This window comes from Centruroides sculpturatus, unplaced genomic scaffold (genome assembly GCF_000671375.1).
Source record: "Centruroides sculpturatus isolate CEXI.00-Female unplaced genomic scaffold, Cexi_2.0 scaffold1028, whole genome shotgun sequence".
Lineage (NCBI taxonomy): Eukaryota > Metazoa > Arthropoda > Arachnida > Scorpiones > Buthidae > Centruroides > Centruroides sculpturatus.
In genome coordinates this window covers 105,986-123,384 of record NW_019385171.1, presented here as the reverse complement: position 1 = coordinate 123,384, position 17,399 = coordinate 105,986, and the positions used below count along the sequence as shown (strand labels likewise).

Here is a 17,399-nt window from a genome sequence, read left to right as displayed (position 1 = left end):
AAAGACAAAATTGCTTAGTCTCCACCAGCTGTTAGGCCTATATGACATTAGTGTATATAGTATTGACATATTTTTGAAAGATCCCTAAAATATATCAAAAACTGCTAAATTCCTTTACTGCTGCTGTCTCAATTAAGCATTTAAATTATGTATTAGTTTATTAGTTTGGTTTTCGTTCTTTGAGATTTGACCCAATAAAGCAGCTGCTCCAATTAACCAGTGACTCAGTTAAATGGAATTGACTGTACTTCTGAATTTTTTTTTGTTACATAAATGGTTTTATGATATGATAGTTTTAATAATTACAATAGATTGTTCAAGTGGGGGAAACCCAAAAGTATTTTAATCTGAAAGATCCAATTCTGCTTCAATAAATACAGTATCAGAAATCATGATGATCAATCATAGTCAATGTTATTTACATTCAATATCAAAAGAAGTCTGCAGTTTGTGTCAATGTAATTACTCATATATATTTATATATAGGTAAAAAGGTAGGGAAATTCAGTCTGAAGTAATGCTAGACACCCTGATATATATATATCAACACACAATTCTAAAAGCTTGCTATTTGAAATGATAAATTATATGGTTTCAGATGTGATGCTTGTGTTAGAAAAGTGTGAAAAATGATATGCTTTCATATGTATCTAAATTAACATGAATCTTTTAATGACAGACTTGAATTTTTACTTGAAGAAATATTTATAATTACTTTTTCTCCCTCTTCATACTACGAGAATACTTTTAATTTATATCCTGCTTGATCGGAGGGTAAATAATTTATTGTTTTCCAAACGATCAGTTCCGTTTCAAAATTATTGTTGACGTAGTCTGAGTTGTAGATTAGTTTACTTATTACTGAAATTGTGTACAATTCGCTCAATATAGATTTATTAATGCTCTGTTTTATACTGATGTATAAGTTATTTTCTGGAAAAGGAATCTAGCTTACAACTATAAAAAAAATAACGCAAATTATCACTGCTGAAAAACAGGATATATGATTGAAAGTATTTTCTTAAAGTTACTTATATTCTGTTTTTATTTATTATTTAATAAATAAAATATATTGTTTTTGCAGAAATTATTATATATATACTTTTAATAGTAATAACATTTCACAAAATAAATGAAAGATATTAAATTAAAGTTTATTAATTGCAGAAAGCATTTTGGAAAGATATGTTTACTGGTCGATTAAAGGATGAAATACCAGAGGCATTAGTGAGTATAAAATTATGAAATATATTAATTCAAATATAATAATCAACATTTTAAAGCAGTAAAATATCATTATAATGAACGTTTAACCTTTTACAAATGTGATCATTATAACAAAATTTTTAAATGTACAAATTAGTTTTCTTTAATTGTCAATACTATTTTAACATTTGAAAAAGTAAACTTTAGTTATTGTTGATTTAGTTTGAAATGTTACGTCATTATTATGTAATTATCTAAAATGTAATATTAACTTTATCTGACATTGTGAAAATGAAGTCAAGATTACTATTTTGAATGCAGTCAACACGATGAAGCCAGTATCATTTCTAATAAAATGAACAGATATGCTAGCTAATATATTGGAATTCTATGGTTTAATTCAAGAATTTGTGGAGATTTTGATTACATTTACAATAAAATCAAAAATTACACACTTCTTTCAGCAATAAACAACTATTTTGGAGAGGTGTGTATGATTGTTAGTGTTGCTTCTACTTTGTACATTAGTTGTTTGTTCAAGACAGTGCTGACAACAAACTTTTAATTACAAACATAGATGGCTTGAGACAGTAAATACCAATGTGTGCCATTCTGGGAAACTGGATTTAAATCTGAATTCTGAGTTGGTTGACTCAGATAAATTAGGCCCTATACCTAATCTGTTCATCCTATTGTAGAGTTGATTGCTATGGAATCTCATATATAACAGCTTGCTGAAGATTAAAGATAATATCCCTAAAGAGTTTAACTGTAAACTTCAAGGCTATGCTGATGATACTCTACTTGCAATAACACACAGCAATCAGGAAGTACTGCAGTATAGGGCGAATGAAATTCTTAAGAGCATTTCTCAATGGAGCAAAAACATGAAACTAAAGATAAATTATGACAAGTGTCAGAGCATTGTGTTCCCAAAATCCACCCCACTTCAAAAAGCACCAATAATAAAAATGGATGGCCATAGGATCAGGAACAGCACAGAGATAAAATATCTTGGTATTATACTAGACAACAGGATGACCTGGAAAAACCATGTTAAATATATTTACGATAAGACTGTCAACACCATACATTCTCTGTCTTCAATTGCAAGGAACAAATGGGGATACGATAGTAAAGCTTGTAGATTACTCTACACTGCTGTAATAGAACCGATGATCACTTATGGCTGTGAGATCTGGGGGGAATCGGTTCCAAAAACTCACATTAAAAGGAAACTCCTTTCTGCTCAACGCATGTCTGCAATATCGATAACAAAATCATATAGGACAGCTCCTACCGACGCCATCCTCACAATAGCAAATCTTCTTCCAATCGATCTTATAATCACTGAAAAGGTATGGCATTTTCTACAATTAAAACTATCATCGGGTAACATCAACAGTGAAACATTTTATAGAGATACGGAGAAAATAGGAGTCAGAGAAGAAGCAAAGACCATAGCTGATTACATTCACAATTTTAAACTGGATAATGAACCACAGGAACATGCATTTCACCCCAGTTTTTCGATAGATGAACTCTTCAATATGAATGACAGCACAATACCAAACGGGTATTGCATTTTTACGGACGGGTCAAAGTCAGAAACAGGAGTGGGCAGTTCAATTGTAGTGAAAAATAACGACAAAAACATCTATCAAGCCAGATTCAAACTAGAGAACCATTGCACAGCAAATCAAGCGGAATCATTTGCAATATTTAGGGCTCTTAAATGGATTAATGAAAACAGACAGAAATATAACATCACCAGGGTCACGATTCTCAGTGACAGTAGAGTGGCACTACTTCAGATTAAAAAGTTGAACATCAAACTGGTTGTGGTAAGGGAAAGCATCAACATTCTTAAACAACTTAAACGGAAAATAACTATTAATCTAAATTGGATAAAAGGACATGCAAACATACAAGGAAACGAAAGGGCGGACCTTCTGGCCCGCACTGCCACCAAAGGAACAAACATCTGCTATTATAACTACACTCCTGTCACCTGGTTAAAAAAGAAAATTAGGGAACACATCTGGTATAGATGGCAGAAAAGGTGGGATGAGGGTACCACAGGCAGAATAACACATGACTACATTCCAGATGTACAACACCGAAATGAAAACAGATTTTTCTTGCCTAACTTCAACACTACACAACTGTTGACAGGACATGGCAACTTCAGAAATTACCTAAAAAGGTTTCTGAAGAAGACAGACGGTATATGTCAATGTCTCTTACAGGAAGCAGACACACCAGAACACATCATTTATCTTTGTCCAAACTTCAGGAATCAAAGGAAAACATTAATAGACAGGGTTAACGAAGAAAACGAACTTTGGCCATGCCAACTTAAAAGCTTTATTAATAATAAGAAATTATATAAAGCATTCAATGACTTTGCTAAAAGCATCAACATACTTAACTGATCTTCTCCTTCTAGGACACTTTAAGTGCATGGACAGAAGTATCACATCATACTCACAATGGTGTCAACGGTCTCTATGTTAATATAGGACTTTCTGATCCACAAGCTGCCAAACAGGACATTTGTTTTGTGGACTATGAATGGGTTGTTCATTTGTACAGGTATCATGCAACCCACAAGTTGTGGGTATGCTTCTTTGTGCACGGCACCATTGTCTTCAATGTTTATACGTTTATTTGTAACTATCATTGTTGTTATCATTGTATATATTTGCTATTTTGTACATTGTCAATTTATTTTTAATAAATGCGGTGCGGACGCCATGGGAACCCATGGAACACAACTTTCCTTTTACCTTTCCTATCCATCTTTTCACTTCACCTTCACCTAAACCCTTCTCAAACTTTACACCTTCTTTCCACTTCCTACTTCTGGGCTATACCAAAGAGTGAGGCCCACTAAACTCCAGGATGTAGAGTTGATTGAATCCCTGATGGACATGATTAAAAGGCCTTTTTATTGCTCATAGAGCAGAGAGAATCAAAAAATAAAGTTACAGAAGTAAATTGTTGATTCTGCTTTCTTACAGAATTTTAATTGTGTGAAATTTGCTGTAACTAGCAACAGTAGGAAAACTATGGTTTTAAAGATTCTTTCCTTTTAAGATAGTTTTTCATTATTTAATAAACTATTTATTTATTAATAACAGTTAAATTAAATAATTTTATTAAGGTTCAAAGAAATTTGAATATTTTAAATTAAATTATTACAATAAGCAGGTAGGGCCTAGCATGAAAAAAATTCATATTACATAACAACACTGATAAATAATCCATATTTTATTTTATATTTTTTAATCAAAATATCTTAATGCTTAAAAATTTTTATAAATATAATATTTTTTTTAAATCACTCGCACATTTTGAATGAATAACTGAATTTTTTACATCTTTTGTAGAATTATTTAAGCAGTGGAATCATGCTCTCTGGTGCTAAATTAGTTGAATTAGATCTCAGTGATAATGCTTTTGGTCCTGTTGGAATTAAAGGAATACTCTTACTTTTAAAATCATCATCATGCTATTCATTACAAGTTTTAAAATTAAATAATAATGGTCTTGGAATTGGAGGAGGAAAAGTAAGCTAAAAGTTTTTCTACAGAATATTTTATATAATTTTAATTTTAAAATGTTTATCTTTTTGTTATCTATTGTATTTATAATAATAATATACAGTAAAGCCATGCTAATTTGAATCCCAAAAGTCTGAAATTCTGATTAATCCAAAAAAAACAAAAATAGCTCTCTCTTTGAACAAAATATGTAACTGTTACACCTACTTGAATCCTACCCAAAATATGCAGTGTGTACAAACCCTCAAATTAAAAATTTATTATCCGAATAGAAAATAAAGACTATGTGAGGCTCTGGACAAGTCTAAGCCCTCACTGAAATTTGTATTAAAATATTTATTTTTTTCTCTTAAAAACAAAAAAAAAGTTAGAAATAGTTTTTGTATGAAAACATGACATGAACTTTTAAACAATAGAAGAATGTAATTCTATTGACAGTCTTTGGTTGGGGATCAAATTAAACTTCAATTTTGACCTCTCCCTCGATCTAAGTTGAGCTCTCATTACACATAGTAATGAGTGGTTGACCACTTAGAAAGCGAGAACGAGGAAAAGCAACCAATTAGAATGGGCAGTCAAGGACGGAAATTAATAAAATCTGGGAATTCAAGGATAAGAAGCCGTCATGGCTTCTTATTCTTGCTCCAGCATGGCTTCTTCTCCCGAAAGTTCCAATTGTTGTGTGTGTGTGTCTTATGCCCATCTTTGTCTCCATTTCTTGTCCTCGGATCAACATTTTCCTATCACTGGAAGTCAACTGCATTGTCCTTGAGTCATCAACGGAACTGTCATTCATGAACCAGAGACACTTCTTCATTTGAGACTATGTTGGAAAGGAGAGGAAGATCCAGAGGCCACTGCCAACTTTCTGAAATTTCCAAGATTGTGGAAATCTTGTAAGCATTTTTTTATGCCAAATAAATGGTTTCTTGTAATTGTAGTATGTCTCAGTGCAAATTGCTTACAGAACTCTTTGTGACTCATCAACCCTCTTGACATTTCCATCCCCATCGGCAACCTTACAACTAACCTCATGTCTTCTCATTCTTCTACTATCATATACTTATTTTCAGAAAGAGATTAAAAATGCTCATATATGTGAACCAAATTTGTCAGTTCTCAAAAAATCTGAATGACGTCAGTCATCCTGATATAATATTACAGGCTTAAACAATGTATTGGAGAAACATTACATTAATATAAAAAGTACAGTGGTGCCTCGTATAACGGACGCTGCGAATAACGGACTTTCTGTTTGACCGTTACGTGACTCGAGCAACGGACTTGCTGCAAACAACGGACTTTCCGTTCGGCAGTTACATGAGACACACAATGGACTTTTTTCGAACAAGTGCGAATGATGTTTCCACTCTTTTGCTGTTGCCAATGACAATCTGCTATTTTTAGGATATATTAGTATTATTAGAATGTATTATTAGTATATCTGAAGTAGAAATGTAATGTAATATATGTTGATGATTTAAATAAACATTAAATGTAATGTAATATATGTTGACGATTCAAATAAACGAAATGTAATTGTGTAGATGCCGAGGTGGCGGGACGAAAAGAGGTTGTAAAAAACAAACGGAGCGAGAGTAGCTCGTAGAAGTGTTTAGTGATCTTAATTAATAAAGAATTATTCGTATCATATAATCTGGCAAGTTAAGTCATTTATAATGCATCATGGCTTCTAAAAAAACAGAAAGGTGATTTCAATTGAAACAAAGCAAGAAATCATCAGGAGTGAAAGTTGACAAAAACTTTCTTGTCGAATGGGGAGAGGTTCAGGAGTTTACCAACACTCATTATCCAAACAGAGCTGAGGCCAACAGGATCAATGATCTCTACGATGACACCTTTGTCCGTCATTTCCGACAGGTGTTAAAGAAGAAAGAGAAACAGACCACCTTGGTCATGTTTTTCAAGAAGCCAGCGGGCAAAAAACAAAGGATGGAACAAGAGAAGTTGACCCTGCAAGTTCTGGTAGCCTCTCCTGAATCTGACCCCGATTAAAAAACAATAAAAAAAGACCCGCTGCAATGTGTAAAAAGTCTGTATCTGTATGAATGTGTAAAGAAAGTGTTCTTCCACCTCCTCCTCACAACATCTGACTACCCGGCATAATTGGTGTCTGCTCCATTTTCATTTTTTATAGTACAGTACGGTTATTTTATGCTGCGGAACGAATTATATGTTTTAACATGTATTTCTATGGGAAAATGCGTTTTGTATAACAGACGTTTCACTTAACAGACGTGCATCTGGAACGGATTAAGTACGTTGTACGAGGCACCACTGTAAATGATGAAAAAGAATATCAGATAATCTGAAACACTTTCAATTCCAAACAGGTTCAAGCTCAATTAATTCAGATTAGCAAGGTTCTACAGTGTGTGTGTGTGCGTGTGTGTGTGTATGTGATAGATAGCCAGTAAATTTATCCATTAAGAATGATGGATTATATGATGATTAGTAAATGAAATAACTACTAAGTACAATATTTTATTCAAAAAATTTAGTATATCTTATAAAACATCTTCAAAAACAATATTTATGATAGACGTTATAATTTTTATTATCATTATGTTTAATTTTTATTTTGAAATGACGAAAAAGTAATGTGATATTGTTACATAAAGTTGTCCATTAGCAAACAGGTTCCTTATCATTTTGGTAGCATAGAGGAATAGTTTCTCATTTTTTTCATGGTAAAGTGTAGAGCTCAACACTAATTACATTCAGCAGTCAAATTTTATAATTATACCATGTCCACCAGGACATTTATATTCAAATTTTGCATGCTGAGGTGTTTTCTGACTCCTCAGCATGCAAAATTTGAATATAAATGCCTCCAAATGAAGAAAACAGCTATGTTACTTTGTTGTTCTTGAAGTGTGAAAAGGACAAAATTATGAAGTTTTTTTTTCTATAAATATAATAAATAATAAAATATTTTCTTTAATAAATTTTATTATTTGACTATTTAGATGCTTGCTGAAGCTCTTTTAGAATGCCATAAAAACAGCAAAAAGGATAATATGCAATTTTCACTGAAAACATTTATTTGTGGAAGAAATCGTTTGGAAAATGAAGGTTCAAAAGAAATAGCAAAAGTTTTTGAGGTAAGTTTTTAAATTCCTCAAAAGTTTTTTTAAATAAAGAATTTATATTACAAACTTAAAATGTGTATCTTTTTCAAACTTCTATATGTGAAATTTTCTCTTCAATTATAAATTAATTCTGAAATTATATAAATTCCTATTATAGAGTTAAATAAAACTTTCATTTTTCTTGCATCTTTTATTGTACATTCACTGGTCAATGAATAAGAAACAGCAGTTTAATATTTTATTGGACCACCTTTAGTTCAAATTACATCATTTACTCAATTTGGTATGGATTCTACAAGGTGCTGAAGTGCTTCTAAGTCCAATGCACACCAGACTTTCCTTTTGTTTGTGTAGATTTGATGGAAACGGACTTTGCTGGCAGATATGTTGTTCTAACGTGTCCCATACATTCTTGAGGTGGTTAAGATCTAGGCTCTGTGGCAATCGGGGTGGGTGGAAAAAGTCGTCTTCATTCTCGCTGAACCAATGCTGAACAATTCCTGTGTGATGGACAGTAGTGTTGTCATCAAAGAGCCATCATGCCAGTCAGAAAAAAACTGCAACATTGCAGGATGAACTTGATTGGCAACAATGTTCAGGTACTCGTTGGAAGTCATTCAACCTTCCAGGAATGTCAGCGGACCAGTTCCGTCCCAACAGAACAAGCCCCATACCGTAACACCTCCATTAGAACCTTGAGTTGTGTTAATGAGGCAAGCAGGGTCCATTGCTTCATGCGGCTCCCTCCAAACCTGCCTACCTTTGGTACAGAATAAGGTGTACCATGATTTGTCTGATCACATTACTTTTTTCCAGTCCTCAGATGTCCAATCACAATGCTCTTGGCACCACTGTAGACGAACTTTCTGGTTCTTTGCAGAAATCAGTGGTTATCATATAGGCTTGTAATTGTTCATACCAATTCTTCTCAGTTCCCTGCACATAGTTTGGGTAGATACGGGTTGGGAATGGGATTCATTAAATTCTTCCATCAATTGCTGCACCACAGAGGAAGGCCTTTTTTTTTTTTTTTTACACTAGCCTTTTCAGACAACGTCAGTTGCATTCCTGATTAACTATTTCGGAGCCACAGTTAGTTCTTTTATATATTGACTGTGGGTTATTTTTTCACTGATTGAACACTTGGGATATCTCACCTTTGGAAAAACCAATCATCTCTACAGTTCTTGATATTGTTGGTTCCAGCAAGACAGGCACTCACAATCAGCCCATTTTGAAACTCTGTCAAGTCCTTTGCTTTTCCCATTTTCATAAACTTAATGACCATACTGACAAACAGCATTCTTAAATAAGAGCTTATGAACATGGTAACTCACATTACTCAAGTGTTTTGCATATAAGCTGCAAAATTACATTTACTTGAATTAATATGCATGGAGGTTTCTAATTCATTGGCCAGTGAGTGCGCATTTTTATTGGAGAATAAACACTGCTATTTCAATGATCATTTTAAAATAGAAAACAATTTTATATTTGATATAGTCTTTAAACAATTTGTGAATTTTTTCCAAATGCAAATGCAATGTGATTATTTCAAGTTAAATTATATTTCTCATTATGTTGTTTATTTACAGTAGAGCATCGATTATCCGAAACATCAATTATCTGAAAGAATTCTAGTTGGCAAATTTAAATTCTTGCCAGTGCTGTGGCATTACAATCTTTGGCTATGTCTCGGGCTACTCAAATATTTTACGTTTTTGATACTAAATTAACTTCTAAAGTATAATTTTTTATTGTTTTTATATTTTTCAATATATTTATTTTGTTTGTACAAAATAAAAAATAATTTTTAACGATAGAATAGTCTTCGTTAGGCTTAACATCGATGAAAATTCAACGCGAAGCGATACACAACAGAGAAAAATTTCAACATGGGATAAATTAATATATTTTTTCGTAAATAATTGGTTATCCGAAATATCGATTTTCCAAACAACCCCAGTCCCCAATTGATTCGGATAATCGACGCTCTACTGTACATTATTTGACTTCATATATTATAAAAATTATTTTGGCATGAAATCAAATCAAATAATGTTTATTTTAATTTAGCAACATGAGCATATACAAAACATTCGTCAGTTCCAAATATAAATTTTACAGAAGTGTTAATAATTTTAACAACTTTTCAAAAATTAAAGCATTCATCTTGAAAATTGATTAAAATTAAATATGACTGACTTAGTATTTGTTATGGATTGCTATTTAATCAATCTTTCTGTGTGGTGTTTCTCAATTAGTAAAAAGTTTAAACAGATGAAAAATGTTACTTATATATAAAATTTTAATTTGTATAAATTTTTACAGTAATGTCTTCAGACAGCAATTTTCTTTAAAAGCTGCAGCAATAAGTTAATTACAAATGAAATGAATGCTTATTCTCGAATTACTCTAAATAACTATTCTTTTGTTAGAAATTTGAACAGCACAGGAATTAATGAAATTTTATATCAGTTTGTTTATAACAGATTTAAATTTCATTAATTTTTTTTCTGTAGATGTAATTTCATGGAGATAGTATGTAAAAATTAAGATATCAGTAATTTACTAGCATCATTTTCACTTGATTTATTTGACTATTTAGAGTTACCCTGTCATGGGGTTATAAAAACAAGGTAATATCATTCTCAATACAAACGTAGCATATTAGTCTTCCAATTTAACAAAAGAATTAATAATTAATAGAAAAACAAGGTTTCAACTTAAACATAATTGCATAAATATATAGTTTATGAAATTAATGTATAAACAGATTCTTATTACATCAAATTTTCATTAAAAATAAAAGAGTTTTGTTACTTCTGATAATCATCTTGTTAGATTATGAGTAATATAAGTATCAGAAGTAATATGAGCAATTTTTCTCTATAAGATTTAAAATTTTTACAGTAAACTAGTAGGTGTGACATTGAGTTTCACATCACTGCAGAATATACACTGTTGGTTCACAGACAAAATACACTTAGTCTGATCTATGAAGATTTAAAAAAACATCAAAGATTAATTCTGATATAAAAATCAATAATTTTTTAATTATTGATTTTTCTAAGTACTTTAAATGTACATTTAAAGTACTTAGAAAAAAAAACTTATTACAAATGTTAGAAATAAGCACTAAATAAGTAGTTTCACTTTAAAATGCTTTGTTTTTTATAATTTAATTAAACATAATTTTTATTTCTAGGCTCTTGGTTCCTTAGAATGTGTTTGCATGCCCCAAAATGGCATAAATCATGAAGGAATAAGTGCTTTATCCAAATCTTTGGCATTAAATAAAAATCTCAGAGAAATAAATCTTAATGATAATATATGTACAGAAAAAGGAGCTAAAGCATTAGCCAAGGTCAGTTGTTTACTGTAATTACAATTAAATAAATCAAAAATGTAATACTTAGCTAAATCAAATATACTTATCAATTTTCTAAACTTTATATATGTATATTTTTTGCTTACATGTTAAATAAACTATTTTTATTTAAATACAGTGCATAAATAACCTATCAAATTTGGAAATAATTAATTTTGGTGATTGCCTAATAAAAACAGAAGGTGCAAAAGCAATTGCTGATTCTTTGAAAAATAACACATTTCTTAAGGTATGTCAGACTTGTTCTTTATTTTCATTTATTTGTTGTTATAATAAATTATATATGTAATACATTCATCATTAAAAGATATTAATTTTATAAATTAAAATTAAAAAACAATCAGTTTTGTTAATAAAACAAAAAAGGATTTAGCAGGATTTAACTGATAAAAGTATTGTTTAAAATTATTTGAACTAATATTAGCCATACTGTAAGACATTTATTATAAGAATAAAGAAATTGATGTAAAGTAAAAAATATGTTCTAATGAAAGGGTGAGGGGCATAAGTTGGCATAATAGTCATGGATAATTTACTTCAAAGACTTTAATGGAATCATTGTGTTCGAAAACGTTTTAAACATGTAAAGTAGAATTGAAAATTAAACTCCCTCCACCATATTACCTTACTTAATGGGTGGCATTTTGAATCAAGACATAACCAACTCTGTGATTATAAAAGTTTCGCATTTAAAACAGTATGGAACAGTGGTTCCAACCTGGCCATGCCTCACCTAAGCATCTCTAAAATCCTGATGCCTCATGACATAATTCTTATTATTCAAAAAGTGAACTCCTATTTATGTGGAGGAATCCTAAAAAAGCCATTAACTTGATTTAAACAAGCTTCCAAAGAACATAGCATTTATAAAAAAGAAAAATAAAAGAATGAAAGGATAGTTGAAATACTGAGGAAGAAATCACTAAGAAATTGTTTAAAAAGTAATAATAATACAAAGTGATATGAAAAAACAGCAAATAAAGTTTCAGAATATATATAGGCCTATATATAGAACTGAAGTGAAAATGTAACAAATATTAATTATTTGCTCATTGCCNGTTTTTACTAATAACACAGGTCTGCAAAAAAAAATTTTTTCCAGCTGCATGGAATATTTTTGCTGAATTATATGTTTTAAAGATTGCAGATTTTAAAAATAACTTCCATTACATCCCACCACATAAAGGTTTTTTGCAAAATAAAAACAAATTTTTGATAAAAACTCTTATTTATTACAATTAAATATATTATATTTTCTTACAACTAATCAACAAATTGTTTCTGATATTTATACACAATTTTAGGTCTACTCTTTTTTTTCTTATGAAACCTTTTCTTTTTGATGCTTCTCCAAACTCGTTTCTGATTTCCTTCTCTGGTTTCTTAATTGAGCATCCAACAGTAGTCAGCTAACATATTGACATCCCATTTTCCTTGGTAATGTCTCTCGATATCACAGACATCCTGGTGAAATCTTTCGCCCTCTTCTTCATTGTAGGCTCCCAAGTTTTCAGGAAAATAGTCAATATGGGAGTGTAAGAAATGAACTTTTAAGCTCATCGTGCATCCTTGAGCTTCATACGCTACTGCCAGCATACATTGTACAATGGTTTTGTAGTCAGGGTTCTGAGTATTCCCCAAAAACTTATGCATTACATTCTTGAAAGAGTCCCATTCTTCTTTTTCCTTTTCTCCCATTGTTTCCAAAAATCTACTTTGTCTTGATCTCCAAGTTTCAATTTGAAATATGCAAAATAAACTTTCTTCACAAACTCACTTATGTTTCTTTGTTGACTTTTCATTGTGTATTCACCACAAACTTAACAGAAGCTGTTGGGAGAAATTACACAACCTCTGCGAGCAATATTCCAGAAATAAAAATACAAGCACAGTAGTGTTTGAATGCTGGATATAAACTGAGTGTGGCATTAGATGGCCAGCAAGATAATGAACTTATTTAGCTTGTTGAAACATGATCTAATCCAACAGCAGTTGTTTATATTTATTCCTAGTATCCCAGATAACATGTCAAAACATGCTCAACCTCACCAATAATATTACTCACTATCAATTTTTAACCTGTTTCTATACAATCATGCGACCTTCCTCCCAACACTAAAAGTACTTAACCCACCTCCCCTACCACTACTCTCTTCAACCATTAACATTGTTATTTATTTATTACCAAGTCCAGCTATAATTGATAGAATTAATGTGAGAAGTCTTCATTTTAAGACCATTTTTTAAATAAAAAAAAAATAATAATAAATTTTAAGTTAACTAGAAATTTTACGCTAAATACAAACAAAAACTTGAGTGTAACAAAAAAAATTGACGAGAAGGAATTTTTTTGGTATTTTTTTTCATTTTTACCAAGTTGAAATCTGTAAGAAAATGTATAAAAACCCTATGCAGTTTTTTACTTGCAGACCTGTGTAATAATAACTTTGTGTGCACTCTAAACACTTTTCTACTTTATTGTAAGATTGTTAAATTTATCAATGTACAATAGAGTCTCAAGCCACTTACCTTGCTCCAAGTTACAATGGAGAGGTTATCTAAACAGAAAAGACACTGAGAAGAAGATGGAGTTGAAAGAAGAAAATTAAAAAAACATTCTTAGCTTAATTTATGAATAATATTATATAAGAACAATTAGCAGACTTTCACATTCACTGTTAATAACTTATTCTCAAATTGCCCCCCTGTGGGCATGTGCCCCACATTGAGAACCATAGGTATAGAAAAATACATTTATTCTTTATGGATTGTATGTTTTTGAAATTTGAAATATTTAAAAGATCCATAAAAAAAACATTAAATTGCTGAGTCTTGAGATAGATGAGCAATGATGTAAAAATGAAAAAAATATATGTAACAAACTTACAAAAACTAACCTGAAAATATACATAAAGTAGGTAAAAAAGAATATGTAACAAAATGGGAGAAATGTAATGCAGGCTTTCTGAAGCTTGTTGGAAATGAAATAGATCTATAGAACACAGGTAAATTCTCAGACTATTCCACTTAATTGAAGGAAAATTAGAAGTGCTTGACTTCAAAATAATTCTTAAAGGCTAAATTACTTTTCAATTGAATATTGATGGAAAGAAAAGTTTCAATAGATATTTGTCACAAGGAGATTTTTGAAGAAACAAAATATGAAAGAAAGGTAATTTCAGAATGTTTAAATTAAGTCACAAAATAGCAGAAGTATAACATCTGTTAGACTCTTCCAAGCTCATTGGAAGCTACATCTATAATTTATTGCAATTTTCTTATGGATCTTTAAAATATTTTAAAGTAACAACAATTATATATATATGTGTGTGTGTGTGTGTGTGTGTATGAGCAGTCACATTTGTAGGCACCCAGATTTGGGATGGAGATGTCTGAGAAATGACAGGAAGAAGTGCACGCTACTATGAAGTTAACAATTAACAATACCTGTTTATTTATCTAGACTAGTTACAAGCTATCTGCAGATGCTAATAATATGACATATATATAGGAACCTTATTATTACGATCACGACCCTGATTGTGAGAGAAAGAGAGAGCTTAGTCGTTTGTGCATTGATAAATACCTTAAACACTTGTTGGTCCTATGATGTATTGATGCTCAGTTTGATGGAAACCTCAGAGACTCTGTTTGGACAGAAATCCTTTTGTTTTATCCTTTTAGCGAGGCAGCGATTGATGGTAGCTGAAATCGGCAGTTCGGAGCACACACTATTTAGAGTTTGAGTTGTTGACGACTGCTCTTGATTGTCATCACCCCCCTCTTTTATTAGGGGGCTACTCCTGGGTTTTCCCATGACTTTGTTAGGAATTTTAGTACATTGGGGCCAATAGTCAATTTTTCACTTGTTGGTTTTGAGTGAGACATTCAATGTGTCACCTTCAACAAGGAAGTAAGTTCGTGGGAACCAGTTTTAATTTTCTTTAACACTTTCATTTTTTGTTTTGTCGCTTTAACTTTTTCTCTCAAAATTAATATTTTAACAAAATATTTCAACAATTTTGGCTCTCACATATATATATATTTTATCATATTTTAATATAACTAATTATTAATTTATGTTAGTCTTAGAAATTTTGAATAATTTAAAATTTTTATATTTCAGGAACTAAATTTAGGTTTTAATGAAATTGGATTAGGAGGTGGAATTGCATTAATAAAAGTTATGGCTAACAAAAAATCTTTACAAAAATTAGATTTAGATGGTAAGTATTTTAAAAAATAAAAATTGTTTTATTTTCTATAGTTGAATTCTGAATATATATAAAATTATTGTAAAATATACAGTAGAGCGTCGATTATCTGAATGCAGATCAACTGAAACGTCGGTTAACTAAAAGCGTTCCAGTTGGACTGTGTCATGCTGAATTGAACGTTTTTGATACTAGATTAACTTCTAAAGTATAATTTTTTGTTTTTATATTTTTCAACATATTTATTTTGTTTGTACAAAATAAAGAAATAATTTTTAACGATACAATAGCCACAATTATTATTATAAAAATTTTCCTTAGGCTTAACATCGATGCAAATTCAATGCAAAGCGACACACAACAGAGAAAAGTTTAAACATGGGATATATTAATATACTATTATTGGGATATACTAATATACTATATTAATAATGTATTTTTTCGTACATAATTGTGATATCTGGAATTTTTACAGATTTTTTTTTTTTCGNTTAAGATTAATTTGTCTGGAATTTTTACAGATTTTTTTTTTTTTTCGGTTAAAGCCCTGTATTTTCCCAAAAACCCAATTAAATTTTTCTTTAAACCTAAACTAAAATCTAACTTAAAAAAGGGAAAAATTCCAATCCCTTTCGTTCAAAGTAAACATCCATCCACTTTGAAAATAATCCCACATTCCAACTCCAAAGTTGATAGTTAGCATGGTCCCGAGGACAACTTTGACCCATCCACGTACCTTTTACCTCACAACACTTAATCGCATGATCATTTTTCTACAATGAAACTATAAAAGCCACTTGCTTCCCCCTCTCAGGGGAGTCGTTCATCAACTGTCATCTAAATACTGTGTCCTATTTTTATATACAGTGGTACCTCAGGTTACGAACGCCCCAGCATACGAAATTTTCAGGATACGACATGAAATTCGAACATATTTTTGCTCCACGATACGAACAAAAACTCACCATACGACGTTACATTAGTTCGCATTTTTCATTTGTTTTTCTTACTACAGTTATTTTTTTTAATGTATTACTTGGCTTTAATTTGAGTATGTTTTTCGCGTTGGAACGAATTATTTGGTTTTACATATAATCGTATGGGAAAAGATGATCCACCTTACGACATTTTCATGATACGATCTCAGTTTCGGAACGGATTAATTTCGTATCCTGAGGTACCACTGTATTGTGTCCTACGTATAATATTATTTTCCGAAAAAGAGAACTATCAACAAAAAGAGGTATGGAACAAATCTTTGTGAACTCTCTCTCAGCCCTTTGCGTTTTAGGAACTCAGAATTTTCCCTCGATAATCGTTATTGTACCGTCTATATAGATAGCTAATAAATCATCGTTACCATGTTAAATTGGTGTCCTCTTTTACTCATATATCGCCTGTCATCTTACTGATGGCACTCCTCCCTCCTACACTCGATCAGACCCAAAAAAAATTAGTCCCATTCCCTCGGGATAAACTAAAAATTTAAGCCATCTCTGACAAGTGAGCAAGTCCCTCCGACTTGAAAGCCGATCCACGGAGGTACGACATAGTCATACCCTCTCGGCTCTCACATGATGGGTTATCCAAAAAATTGATTTTCTGAACAACCCCAGTCCCCAATTGATTCAGATAATCGATGCTCTACTGCACTATTAAACCTGAGAGAGAGAGCTCTGACAAACTTGTGAAAACAAAAAAATAGCAGATATTTTGACATTTTGTTAACCGGTGCAAATGATTTTCAATGCTTGATTTGGATATTTTGAGTATGTCAGCTATCTCCTGTATACGTTGGACATTGATTGCTATTAACCTCAACTTGTTTACCTGACTGTGGAGCATCATCCAACAAGAAATCTCCAGCATAAAACTCTACAAACCACTTTTGACATGTTCAATCAGTCAC

General features: G+C 31.2%; 1 protein-coding gene across 2 annotated transcripts in view; it reads left to right on the top strand.

Annotated features, from left to right (window-relative positions):
- LOC111635701 (ran GTPase-activating protein 1-like) overlaps positions 1–17,399 on the top strand; it is a 71,636-nt gene that overhangs the window by 14,697 nt on the left and 39,540 nt on the right. For both annotated transcript variants that reach the window (XM_023380743.1, XM_023380744.1), the window contains exons 3-8: positions 1,168–1,227; positions 4,599–4,778; positions 7,763–7,897; positions 11,094–11,252; positions 11,395–11,505; positions 15,403–15,502. In XM_023380743.1, the coding sequence (XP_023236511.1) occupies positions 1,168–1,227; positions 4,599–4,778; positions 7,763–7,897; positions 11,094–11,252; positions 11,395–11,505; positions 15,403–15,502 (745 nt within the window). The remainder of the gene's footprint in view (positions 1–1,167; positions 1,228–4,598; positions 4,779–7,762; positions 7,898–11,093; positions 11,253–11,394; positions 11,506–15,402; positions 15,503–17,399) is intronic.